This window comes from Urtica dioica, chromosome 12 (genome assembly GCF_054948205.1).
Source record: "Urtica dioica subsp. dioica isolate 48M chromosome 12, U.dioica_male_clone48M_v1_H2, whole genome shotgun sequence".
Classification (NCBI taxonomy): Eukaryota; Viridiplantae; Streptophyta; class Magnoliopsida; order Rosales; family Urticaceae; genus Urtica; species Urtica dioica.
In genome coordinates this window covers 4,019,755-4,033,880 of record NC_142767.1, presented here as the reverse complement: position 1 = coordinate 4,033,880, position 14,126 = coordinate 4,019,755, and the positions used below count along the sequence as shown (strand labels likewise).

General features: G+C 35.2%; 2 protein-coding genes across 2 annotated transcripts; one reads left to right on the top strand and one right to left on the bottom strand.

Annotated features, from left to right (window-relative positions):
* Window positions 1-921: 921 nt before the first annotated feature.
* CPL4 (C-terminal domain phosphatase-like 4) lies at window positions 922-5,781 on the top strand. Its single transcript, XM_089603544.1, has 9 exons — window positions 922-1,078; window positions 1,326-1,511; window positions 1,786-1,874; window positions 2,618-2,733; window positions 3,298-3,478; window positions 3,946-4,235; window positions 4,337-4,522; window positions 4,609-4,647; window positions 5,065-5,781. The coding sequence occupies exons 2-9, from the start codon at window positions 1,327-1,329 to the stop codon at window positions 5,401-5,403; spliced, it is 1,425 nt and encodes a 474-aa protein (XP_089459670.1). The 5' UTR covers window positions 922-1,078; window position 1,326; the 3' UTR covers window positions 5,404-5,781.
* Window positions 5,782-13,320: 7,539 nt separating this feature from the next.
* Window positions 13,321-13,695, bottom strand: LOC149378698 (uncharacterized). Its single transcript, XM_089603829.1, has one exon. It carries the CDS (start codon window positions 13,693-13,695, stop codon window positions 13,321-13,323), a length of 375 nt encoding a protein of 124 aa, XP_089459955.1.
* Between the last annotated feature and the right edge of the window lie 431 nt (window positions 13,696-14,126).

The following is a 14,126-nucleotide window of genomic DNA, read 5'->3' as shown; positions in this document are numbered from 1 at the left end:
AATTCTAATTGTGTTTGAAAGTCATAGAAAATATGAGAGAAAATTGACGGGAAAGTAACGATGAGACTAGGGACGGAGCTAACTCAAGTCTAGGGTGGGCTCTAGCTCCCTCCCCTCAAATTTTTTTAATTTACATTTTTTGCCCATTTTAAAAAAAATTTACATTTTTTACCCTAAAATATTTACACTTTTGACCCATTTTTTTTTTAAATTTCATTTTTATCATGAATTTTTTTTAATTATAGCCCCCTAAATTTTTTATTTATATTTTTTGCCCATTTTTAAAAAGTTTTACATTTTTACCCTAAAAAATTTACACTTTTGACCCATTTTTTTAAAAAAATTTCATTTTTACCATGATTTTTTTTAATTAGCCCCCCTTAAATTTTTTTATTTACATTTTTTGCCCATTTTTAAAAAGTTTTACATTATTACCCTAGACAAATGTGGTCCCCTAATAGACAAATGTGGAGAGATTCTCATTTTCCATTTGATTTTCGAAGGAAAATGAAATCCTCATTTTAGTTATACACTTTCCCTCGCATTTTTCATCATATTTTTTTTCTATCATATTTTCCTCAATCCAAACAACCTAAGTAACATATGAGGGATTTCCATTTTCTTTTCCCTCCTATTTTTCGGGTTCCAAACGGAGCCTTAATAAATAGGAAAAATTGTACAAAATAAATATTTGAAACTTATTGATTAGCAAAATAGAAAAAAGTGTTAACTTTTCAGCAAAGTAGTCAAATTTACATTTTCAAAATTTTTTTTAACCGCCAAGACTAAAATTTTTGACGATTATTATAAACAATTTATTACTTTTAAAAAAATTAATCTCGAGGTAAAAAAAATTTGAAAACCTGCACATTTATTTTGCCTATTTCACAAACCTCGAATATTTTGTAAATTCATCTTTAAATCGGTTAGCCACATCACCCAAAATAAAACCTTCATTTAACCTAATAATTCTCGCACCAAGTCGAGCTCTGTCAAGGCTTTCTGATCACAGGTCTCCCCTACGGCGCAGGTCTCCCACTCCGGTCCGAGAAGCGGCGGTGTCTCCTCCTCCGGTTAGGTCTGTGTATTTATTGATTGAGTATTTTATTGATTTGTTTTAGAGCTTAAGGATTCTAGGGTTTCTGATTTCAGTTTTTTTTTTGCAAGAGGGTTTTGATTGTGTTCGGGTTTTTTTTTTTTTTTTTTTTTCGAATGATAACTTTTCCTTCGGCAATTTGAACTCTTTTCATTCGAATGGCGAATCGTTATCGCGATCATTACTTAGGGTTGACGCGAATTTGAGTTTGTTTTTTGCGATTATTCAGGATGAGCCACGTGACTGATTCTCCGGTCAGCTCGTCTAGCAGTGACGACTTCGCTACCTTCCTCGATGGCGAACTCGTCTCTGGGTCGTCTTCCACGTCGTCATCAGAAAGAGAAGCCGAGGATGATGGTGAGGAGGTTAATGGCAACAAGGATGAGGATGACGACGAGGTTGTTGAAAATTCAAGGTATTTTTCCGTGTTAGTGTTTCAATGCTGAAAGGTAGATATGTAGTTAATTTTTCTTTTCTTACATATAATGGCTTGGCTTTGCAATTTGTATGCATTGAACACATTTCAATTAGTATGAAGAGAAAACAAACCTACGTATCGAAGAGTGTTACCATACCACTTATGCTCTAGTTATGAACTTATTGATTTATTATTTTCTCTTGAATTCAGCACTTTCTTGTTCCTTTTATAAGAGGCAGCTCTATAGTTGATCAGTAACTTTCATTGATAGGTTAAAACGGCGAAAAGTGACATTTGAATTTCAAGGGGAACCCTCTGTTTCAATGTCGCCAAAGGAATCTATTCAATCGGCTTCACAAGGTTGTCATTTTCTTATTCCCATATCATTCCTTTGTTTAGCACGTCCTTGCATATGCAGTTTCTATGTTTAAGACAGTTTATAAGTCATTTGCAAGGTTAGCTTATTTGAATCATGTTCTATGAGACCAGTAAAGCAGGGGGTGTGTGTGTGTGTGTATATATATATACACAAACACACACACACACACACATATATATATATATATATATACATATATTGTTAATTGTTTTATTTATTTCCCAGCTTCATTTTCTATATGTTTTTTGTCTCGATAATAGAATTATTATTATTATTATTATTTTTTTTGGTTGAAAAGAAAAATTTAAAATTTAATTTTTGGAACGGTAGGAAATACAATAATATTACTTTTATAGGTACCTCATAAGGGATATACATTATACGTCGTAGTTAGTTTCCATTATGTTTCTTCAAATAAATTTAAATCATAGAAATTGATCAACTTGTTTTTTCTGTTTACTTGCTTTGGTTAATTTGGTAAAAGCACTGTAAAGAATCGTTAAGTCTGATTTTAGTACAGTTATGGATATAGAGCTGTAAAAAATTATGAAGTCTGATTTTAGGACTGTTATGAAGTCTGATAAGTAATATTGCGTTTACATATAAATATGTACCCAACTCTTTATTCATATCTTATGGTTTTTTTTCCCAATGCGAAACACAGTTCGGAATTAAAAATAATAATTATATTATTGCTTGACTGATCGTGTAAATAATTTTGAAGATGAATTGACTGCGGAGGATCAATGCACACATCCTGGTTCTTTTCGGAACCTGTGTTATCGTTGTGGCCAGAAGATAGAGGGGGATTCTGGTGTAACCCTCGGCTACATTCAGAAGGTACTTCCTCTTTTATAATACTCTAGTAGGAAATAAGGATGTTTTCGCAAATAATAATAGCTTTTTATTCTTGTTCTTTTTTTAGTGTTTTTTAAGCCAATAATTAATGGCGCATTTATTTAAATAAATAAATTTTTTCAAACCCAGAAAGAAGTTTAAAGTTGGAGAGTTTTTGTATTTTTGTAGACAAGCAGTAGAGTTTTTGTAGTTGAAACCAAAATTCGTATCAAGGTAAATATATTTAGAGATGTATTGACTTTCGGAAGGAAAAAAAAGAGCTTGCTTTCAAGTGATAGGCATAGGAGGAAATATGTTTTTTATCCTTTTGGATATTGTTGTTTTCATTCTTTGATTTGTGGGATTTTCTCTAGGCTTTCAGACATTCTTTTGCAAAGTTCCTTGTATACCCCTGTGATATTTGTTTATTGAATTCATTGGAATGTATATGCTTATATTAGTTGTTTACTGAAGCCCAATACTCAGCACCATAATACAGCAGGAGATGCAATTAAATCACGGTTTCAATTTGTTTTATTTTGTTTAATAAAAGGGCATCCTTTGCAGGGATTAAGGATAAACAATGACGAGATTGTTAGACTACGGAGCACAGACATGAAGAACTTAATACGGCATCAAAAGTTGTATTTGGTTCTTGACCTCGATCACACTCTGCTAAATTCCACTCAGCTTTCACATTTGACACCAAATGAAGATTATTTAAAGGGCCAAGCGTCATCGTTGAAAGGTATAACTTTTTAAAATTATTTATATGAAACTTAAATGAGCATTAAATGTTTCTTTTGCTGCCCGCCTCTTATATAAAAGTTTCTTTTTGTTATATTATTATATTAGGGTGTGTTTGGAACTTGAAAAATCTTAGGGAGAATACATTTTATTGTATTTTTCTCGTGTTGTTTGAATTGAGGAAAATGAATCAGGGTGAAAAAATTTGAGGGAAATATTATCTTATTGATAAACATGTGGAAAAGGAAAACAAAGAAGATTTGCATTTTGTTGGTGATTTTCACTTCCAAAGATTCTATTCGCAATCCCTCGAAATTTCCTCGACTTCCAAACGCATTAGGGAATTTTGATTTTCCCTCGCATTTTCCTTCAAATTTCATTTTCTATCGTAAAACCTTGGTTCTAAACATAGCCTTGGTTTTAGTGTTTAAAATATTTTTGCTTACATGGAGTGTATTGAAATGCTAGATGTTGGGGAAAGAAGCCTGTTCATGTTGGAGAACATGCATATGATGACGAAATTAAGGCCATTTGTGCGTAACTTTCTGAAGGAAGCACACAACTTGTTCGAACTCTACATCTACACCATGGGAGATCGGCCCTATGCTCTGGCAATGGCCAGCCTGCTCGACCCCAAAAGAGAGTATTTCGTCGACAGAATCATCTCCAGAGACGACGGGACACAAAGGCACAAGAAGGGATTGGACGTTGTGCTTGGCCATGAAAGTGCCGTTCTCATTCTCGATGATTCCGAGCATGTAAGTGTTTGAACGTTGGATATAATGTGGATTTTATTAAAATCATTTTTTATTTATTTATTTTTGTTTATTAATGTGATTGTTGCTGTGGTTTGTTTCAGGCGTGGCCGGAGCACAAGGAGAATCTACTCCTCATGGAAAGATACCATTTTTTCAGGTCGAGTTGCAGACAGTTCGGGTTTGATTGTGAGGCTCTTTCTGAGTTGAAGAGTGATGAGAGTGATTCAGAAGGAGCTCTTCCGACCATTCTGGAAGTTCTCAAGCGGGCACACAAAATGTTCTTTGATGTATGTCTCTGTTTTGTTTTGGGATCAGATGTCATTGTTTTGTTTGTTTTGTTAATTTATTGCCTGATAAAACCGTTGTTTTGTAGGAAGCCGGGGAAGATCCTATTAATGGGGATGTGAGGCAGGTATATTATATATACATCTCTCTCTCTCAGATAACATCAAGATATTGGAAAATAAAAACGTATCCCCTAAGTTTGGCCAAAATTCAGTTTCCATCCTTGTGTTTTTCATTATTAAATATATAAATAAGTATCCCCATCACAGTTTTTTTTTCCTGTAATAACCAGAATACAAAAAACATTAAAAACAAAAAAAAATTAGAGCAAAACCACATATTTGCGGAAAATAGTTTAGTTCATAGCTTGATCCGTGAGGGGTTTTTTTTTTTTTTTTTTTTTTTTTAATTATGGTATGAGCATTCCATGTTTATCAAATGACTGGCTTCTAAAAGTCATAATTTCTTTTAAGCTATTGTATCCCGGATTTTTTCAATTTAAATGCCCGACTATCATCATTTTTTTTTATCGCCCTTTCTGCAGGTATTGAAATCTCTGCGTAAGGAAATCTTAAAGGGCTGCAAAATCGTGTTCAGCCATGTGTTTCCCGTCAGCTACGAGGCGGAGAATCACTTCCTTTGGAAGATGGCCGAGCAGCTCGGCGCAGTTTGTTCGAAGAAGATAGACCCTTCGGTGACCCACGTGGTCTCGAGAGATTGTGGCACCGACAAGTCTCGGTGGGCACTGAGGGAGAACAAGTCTCTCGTCCACCCAAGGTGGATCGAGGCCGCCAACTACATGTGGAAGAAGCTTCCGGAAGAAAACTTTTCGGTGGACCAAGTGAAAGACCAATTGACACCTAACCCCCCCAAGGCTTTGTAGCTTTTGAAGTTCTTTTTTTTTTTTGTAGTGCTGTATATTTTGGGTAGTCGGTCACGTTTGATAGATTTTGTATCATCATCGTCCTCATTAGTTAACAGATGATGGTATTGAAATTGAATGAGGCTTCAACACTAAAAGCTGAAGTCTTTTTCGTTTTTTGAATCTCTTCAGATGTAAATGGTGATTTGAAGAATGAAGAAAGAATATTGACATGTAGTTTTAACAGGAAAGAAGGAACAAAGGAGAGAGGGATTGAGTGGGTATAGATCCCCTTCTGTTTGATTTTGCATTAAGTTGGTGTATGATCCAAAGTTTGGTCTTAGATCTACATGGCTTTGTTTCAATATATCAAACAAGAGTTAGCTTTAAAAAAAAAAGAATTTTTAGCTCAAATAGTCCCTAACTTTTTATAATAGTGGTATTTTAGTCCTTGAACTCTTTTTTTTTTTTATTATTTTATTTTATTGCATTTTGGTCTCTAACTTACTGATTTTGTAGTATTTTGGTCCTTTTCGAAAAAAATATATTTGATTTCATGGAATTATATATCTTATAAACTTAAAAGATGTTGATATACTAAAATACATTGCTAATTTTACAAAATAAATTTATTAAATCATACTTTGATCTTTAAATCACTAAAAAATATATATATATACAAAATTAGATTTTTAAAGCATTATGTTACTTTTTTTATATACTTTTTAAAATTACAAACAACTTATTCTAGTTTGTAAATACGTTTTAAGTTGATTAGGTGTTGAATTAAAAAAAAAAGATAATAATTTTTTTTCAAAAAGGATCAAAATGCTACAAAACAATTAGGTAAAGGACCAAAATGCTTAAAAAAAGGTTTAGTGATCAAAATACCACTATTATAAAAGATTGAGGACTATTTACGCCAAAAATCCTATAAAAAAAAATTGCAAGCAAAGAACACTGCTGAAGAGACATTGAGCAACCTGCTCGTAGTATGTTAGCTTATGAATATCTAAATTAAATTGGGCGTCTATAGGGGTTAACCAGGAGCATGAGTTGTGAGCAAAAAAAAAAAAAAGACAAAGTAGCATGAATTTCTTCATATTATTTTTATAATAAGCACATAAGTTTCGTTAAGTGTATCTTCCTGTACAGGTCAACATAAAGTACACAAGAAGATAAACGGATCAAGATTAGGCAACAAAGGCAGTTATGCAGAGTCGCATGAAAGCTTCTCTTTCCGTGAATACTATCATATTCGTTTAAATGGTTCCACTTCCAATGTACAGTTTCTTGCTAGAGTGTATGGGCCACAAAATTATCCAATGGGGTAATTGAGGGTAACTTAAAGTTATCCATTTTACTCGGAGCAACTTAGGCCCTGTTTGTTTCTTCATTTGAAAACCGTTTTTGATTTTTCTAACTTTAACAGTTTTTTGAAAAAACTGAATTGACTGTATGTTTGATGATTCTCAGAATACAACTCAAAAAAATTTCAAACTGTTTTCTGTTTTAATGAAGAAAATCAGAAAACAGTTTTTAGGTGTTTTCTAATTTTTTCACTTTTTTAATTTTTTTTTTAATATATCCTCTTGACATTTTATTCTCTCATATCAACATCATTTCATTTTCCTCACTTTTGATTATCGAATTTGTTTTTGTTCCCTGTAAAACTTAAGTTTTACAATTATGACAAACTTTAAACAATCGGAATTCCATTTTACAAACTATTAATTGGTCGTGATCCTCTCGTCGAGCACATGAGTTTTCACTAATTTTAGTCAACATTATGTATCAAAATTTGATATTTGTTGTATTGATTACAAAGACAAACGGTGTTTTCCGATGAACTTGTGAACAATCATTATTACTAAATGTACGACCATTATATTTGCAGCAAAGACTTTCAATTAGTATATATCTCGACGCCTAATTTTTATGTGAATTATTACACTATAATTACAAAAAACTGGAAAAAAAAATTGAAATCATTACCAAACAGTTATTTGAAAACAACTGCAAAAAAATTTTAGACTACAACTATATGAAAACAAAAACAATTTGAGTGAGCTACCAAACATGCCCTTAGAATTTCATAATCATTTGGAGAATGTCAATTTTTAGAATTCAAACCACTTTTAGTGGTTGAAGACAGCGGCCCAAAAAAAAAAAAAAAATCCAAAAGTGGTCACCTAACTTTATAAATTAAATTGCTTATTACTTGTATGCAATACCACTAAAAAAAAATACATGACATGGGTGATTAGGTTCCATTTGTATACTAGTAGGAATCTGGCATAACATAACCAAACCTCTTGCATGGGCTTGCCATGACATGGGTGATTAGGTTCCATTGTATACTAGTAGGTTCCTTATTATTGTTATACACTAAAAACTAATTGTAATTGTTTGTATCCTCAAATTAAATTTCTTATAAATACTAGTTCTCCCCTACTCATAAAAACCCTCTCAAAGTCTTTTAATCATATCAAAGTATCAAAGTATCAAATAACAAAGTTAATTGTTATAACTTACTATTATCTTATTACTTAGTATGAGTAATATTATCATTACTTGATATTTTTAAGGTTAGAACTCGATAGTCCTTAGCTCTAAGAAAGCAAGATCCAAATTGGAAAAAATGAGATAAAAAAAATAGACAGTGGAGGAATATGCATCCAATTTGTAGGAAAATCAGAAAAAACACCCATAGACTATGTAAAACAACTTTTGCAGTGCTTACAAAAAAAGTAAAAAGAGATCAGATTCGATGCAACATGCCACATCAAAAGTGAGTTTCTAAGGTTTTGACGACACAAGAGACCAAACAAGTGGTCTAGCTGGTGAGGCGTATGCATGAGTAATCAGAGAGCACCGCCACGTAACCAAATAAATTGGCCATCTCTAATTCACTTTGCGCGTGAATGAGTTTGTTGAGACATAACCAAATCTCCCAGCATGGCAGAAAGAAAACTAAGATTTTGAGGAGTTAAAGGTACCTCGAAAACGATAAGGATGTTTGTTAGCTCCCAGTTCTTATTTTGATCCAAAATAGCCTAAAAGGCGAGTTTCCAGAGCCTCTACCACTAGCTGGACAAAAGGGCAAAAACGTCCACAAGAAAACACTGAGCATACTCTTGAATGTAGCCAAGGTTTTAAGTGTCGTTTTCGTTGTCGTTTTGAGCCTCATAACCTATGAAAAATCGACAATCACACGAAAAAATTGTGAGAAAAGAAAATAGATTTGTCGGTTCTAAATGACGTTTTCCAAAGAAACTCAGCATGTCGATGGAAAACCACACATATATAGATGTCGCATAATATATTATACATATATACATCCATGTATCTTTCAATTTTTAAAGTTGTAGAATATATGATATCTTAGTAATAATTATATTAATAAATTGAATATGTAGTATGTATCCCTTTAATAGAATTTTATCCTTATTTTATCAATACATATTTGATAAATATTGCAAGTATTACTATTTTATAATTTATATTCGTATTTATCATGCAATGTGGAATGTGCTGTATCAAATAGGTGGAGAAACATGACATTCTTCATCTTCTATAAGATTGTGAACAAACGTTACAAAACATCTTTCTATCTTCTTTCAATTTATAAATAATTAATTTTATTAATATTTTCAATTTATATATTAGTTTGAGCTCTATTTTTTTTTTTTATAATTATATTAATTATTTACATTTTAAAAAAACATCACAACACTACAGATTTAGAACACCCAATATTTGAAAAATGGTACACTTTTTAAGGACTGATCAAGTCTCAGCCCAATCAGCAGCAGAAAGGCTTGCTGTAAAATAAACAACAAACGACCCATCGTTTATGAATAAATGACTAAACACAAAAGAAAGATAACTGACTTGCTCAACACGCAAACTCAATCAATACAACATAACAGTCTTATACTAAGTACCAAACTCCAATACTCCCCCTCAAGATGATAAATAAACATTTTTAAGTGCCATCTTGCTCAACAAACTATGAAGAATAGGAGAAGACAAAGGTTTGGTAAAAATATATGCTAACTGTAGAGCTGAGCGAAACTATAGAAGCTTTAACTCACCTCGGTTAAAATGATATCGAATGAAATGGCAATCTATTTCTAGATGTTTAGTCCTCTCATGAAACGTGGGGTTCGATGCAATGTGCATATTTGCTTGATTATCACAGTAGAGCACAGTGGACACCTGTTGCTTGAATCCCAAGTCACGCAGAATTTGTTGTAGCAACAACAGTTCACTTGTGGCCGATTCCATTGCTCTATACTCAGAGTCAGTTGAGGAGCGTGAAACTGTGACTTGCTTCTTGGATTTCCATGCAACTAGAGAATCACCCAGGAAAATGCAATAGCAAGTTATTGATCGCCGAGAATCAGCACACGTACCCCAATCTACGTCGGAGAAAGCTCGCAACTGTATAGCTGAAGTTGCAGAGTAGAACGATACCAGCGTAGGTTGACTCTTCAAGTACTGCAGCGGATGGCGAGACGCTTGCTAGTGAGGGACACGTGGGGCTTACACGAACTGGCTGAGCTGATGCACTGCGTACATGATATCTGGTCGCGTGATAATTAGGTAGATGAGTCTTCCAACTAATCTCCGATATGAAGTTGCATCTTCAAGTAACTCTCCATCTGAGGAATTGAGTACCAGTCGTGGATCCATCGGGGTCTTTGCCGGCTTGGACTCCAGGAATCCCTCATCACTGAGGATGTTAAGAGCATATTGCCACTGAATGACTATCAGCCCTGCCTTGGACCTTACTCTCTCTAATCCAAGGAAATACTTGAGGGAACCAAGGACTCTAACTTTAAACTTGGTCTTCAAATAGCGCTTAACATCTTCAACAATCTGTGGACTTGACTAGTAATGACAATGTCATCCGCATATAGCACAATGGCAACAAACTGCTTGTCCATGCCACATGTGAATAGGGAATAGTCGGCTTTTGACTGAATGAAACTGAAGTCAAGAAGAACTTTAGTAAAATTCAAGTTCCATTGCTGCGAGGCCTGTTTAAGGCCATAAATTGAATTGTCTAGATGACACATTAAGCTTTGCTGACTTGACTCCCCCTGAGTGCGAAGGCCAAGAGGTAGGAACATATAAACTTCTTCATCTAACTCTCCATTTAGGAAAGCATTATCCACGTCCATCTATGCAAGACTCCAATCCTTGGCTGCTGCTATGGCCAAGAGAATCTTCATAGTGACTAGTTTGGCCACTGGTGAGAAGGTCTCTGTGTTGTCAAGACCATCTTGCTATGTATAGCATTTTGCCACTAATCGTGTTTTTCTCCGAGCTAAAGTCCTATCAGCATGAAATTTCTTCTTGTTGAGCCATCTACATCCTTCAGCTTTCTTTCCTTTTGGTAGTGGCACAATGGACCATGTCTTGTTGGCAAGCATGGCATTCAGCTCTTCATCCATTGCTAATCTCCACTCCTTATGTTTTACAGCTAGATGGTAAAATTATGGTTAAAAAATGGATGAAACAGACAGAGTGAAAGCTCTAAAAGAAGAGGATAATTTATCATATGAAAGTACTAAATTAAGATGATATGGTGAAGTTAGTGATTTGTCAGCCTGAACTAGGTCACAATGGTAGTCTTGTAAATAAGTTGGCGGTTTAGTAGTCCTTGGGGACTTTCTAAGCTGCATTGTCGCTTGATCCCTGACAGGTTCATCTTCTATGTTGGAGTCACACGATGATTCTTCATGAACAATTGTCTTCACACCATCCTCATGGTCTGTATTCGCTCATTCTTGAGAATTATGAGCTGCATTGTCAAGGTTAATACTAACAGGCACATTGGTTGTATCAGCAGCACTAGACAGACTAGGGGAAACAACATCACGGAAGAGGTCAATGAGATGAGATTGTGAGTATGAATTGATGGGGGAAAAGGGAAAAATCATTTCATGAAAAACAACATCCCTTGAAATAAAAACTTCTTGAGTGATCAAGTCAAGAAGTTTGTACCCTTTTATACCATAAGGATAGCCAATAAGGGCACATTTCCGTGCTCTAGGCTCAAATTTGGTTATCTTGTTATGCAAGGTTGAAGCAAACATAAGGCAGCCAAGCACTCTCAGATTAGAGTAGTCAACATCTCTGCCAAACAACACTGAATATGGCGCTTTGTTATGCAAAACGTGTGAAGGAGTACATTAGATATGTAGAGGTTAGGACACTTTCAGACCAATATGTAATAGGCATATGTGAGATTGAAAGGGGATAGCACGACCAATATTCAGAAGGTGTTGGTGTTTTCTCTCTATAATAGAGTTTTGTTGTGGAGTTTCAACACAAGAATATTGATGCATGATACCTTTAGAAGCAAAGAAATCGGTGAACATGAGCTCATTTGCATTATCTGATCTAAAACACTTTACAGATTTATCAAGCTAATTCTCAATGAAAGTAATGAACTTAGGTACAATAGTAAAAACATCTGATTTGCTCCTTAACGGATACACCCATGTAAATCTACTAAAATCATCAACCAAAGTCAGAAAGTATTTGTATCCATTATCTGAAGGAGTATGGAAAGGTTCCCACACATCTTTATGGATAAGATCTAGACAATTTTTGCTCACATTCATAGAAATAAGAAATGGTTACCTGTGTTGCTTTGCCATGGGACAAATGCTACATGGTTGAGATGTGTGAATTGCAGAGGAAAACTTCAAGACTTCTTTCAAGGATATAACCTTCTTGTTAGAGAGATGTCCAAGCCTACTGTGCCGAACTGTAGTAGATCAGAGTTGATAGCCTCGTTTGAACCTTCAGTTAGCACATATAAGTCATTGATTTGTTCACCCTTCCCAATCATCTTCTTGTTCTGCAAATCCTGGATAACAAAACCTTCATCAGTGAAGCCTATTGCCACTTTGTTGCCTTTAGTTAAAGCATTAACATACAACAAATTATATTTGAAGGTAGGAACATGTAAGACTTCATGAAGAGTAAAGTTAGAGTTCACTTTAATGTCTCCAAAGAAATAAACATGGATAGTGTTGTTGTTTGTTAAGGTCACAGTTGATCTATATGTAGGAATCACTGAATGAAACATGGAATTTTTTTTTTATTGCAAATGTGGTTTAAGGCACCGGAATCAAGAATCCATGTAAAATTAGTGATGCTACTAGAAGAATGTAAATCCTTAACTAAACAACAAAAACATGTGTGATGAGATGCAAGATTAGCATCGGCAGTGGACTTGACATAACTGGACGAGGAAGTGGTCAGTTTGGTGGAAAACATCTCTATGAGCTAATGACATTGTTCATCAGTAAGAGCATTGATTGATGCACTATGGGTGCTTTCTTGCTTCACCTCAAGCTCATTGCTTGGACTCTTGGATCTTGGAGTGAATCTGGGAGGGTAAACATGGATTTTGAAACACTTATCCATGGTATGGCCTAAGATCTTGCAATGAGTGCAGTAGGGACGATCTTTCTTGGAGGTTTTCTTGTAGTTGGACTCCTCTTTCACTGCCATGGCCATGGTGTTGGACTGATCCAGTGTTGAAGACGCCAATCCCACAGCTCTATGATTCTCTTCTTGCGTGATGAGGGAAAACACTTTTTTGATTGGAGAAATCAGATCTAAAAGAAGGATCTGACCCCTGGAATTGGCATAGGAGTCATTTAGCCACATGAGGAAGATCATCACGTAGATATTGTCATTGAAAGCTGCAAGATCCTTTGCTCCTCCACATTTCCACCCTCCACATGAGCAACTGGGCTTGAAATTCTAAAAATCATCCCACAACGACTTGCTTATGGAGTGAGACGCTATGGACCTTGAATCTTAAGTCAGATTCACCAATTCTCTCAGGACTTGGAAAATCCTCGGGTCATTGCTCTGTTGGAAGCGTTTTTGGAGGTCTTTCCACATCGTTTATGGAGAATCGCCAAATTGGATACTGGAGGCAATTTCCTTGGACACCGCATTGAGAATCCATGAAACCACAATGTTGTTGTTTCTTGTCCACCCGTTCAATCGTGGATTATCAGGCGATGGTTTCGAGATAGTTCCATTGATGAAAGCCAGCTTGTTCTTCACGGAGAGGGCGATCAGCATCGATCGGCTCCACAATGCGTAATTATCGCCAGTGAGGAGCTGTGAGACAAGGATAGCCCCAGGATTGTCACTGTGATGCAGGTAGTACGGATTCTCCATCGGATCTTCCATTGGAGCTTTCTTTGCGACGATTCCTTCGGTGTTGGATTGAAATTCTGTCAATTGCTTCGATTCCTTGGTCAGAGGATCCATGGCGATGCGAAGCGATTTCGATCAGGCAATTTCACAAAGAGTGCGCAATTTCAGCGCTTTGATACCATATCGAATTCTATAAACCTAGATATTCCAGATGGAATGTAGAGCAAGAGGAAAACAAGAGAATGATGAAAGAAATTCTCTGAATTTGATTTGATTGATCTGACGAAAGAATGTACATATAGGTCATATATAGACCTGTCAGCTAGGCAAGTCTCAGCCCAGTCAGCAGCAAAAATGTTTGCTGTAAAATAAACAACATACGACCCGTCGTTTATGAATAAACGACTAAACACAAAAGAAAGATAATTGACTTGCACAACACGCAAGCTCAATCAATACAACATAACTGTCCTTATACTAAGTACCAAACTCCCAATATAACTCATAAGTTCCATGCCCTGGGTTAAAATCCTATCTCGGTTGTT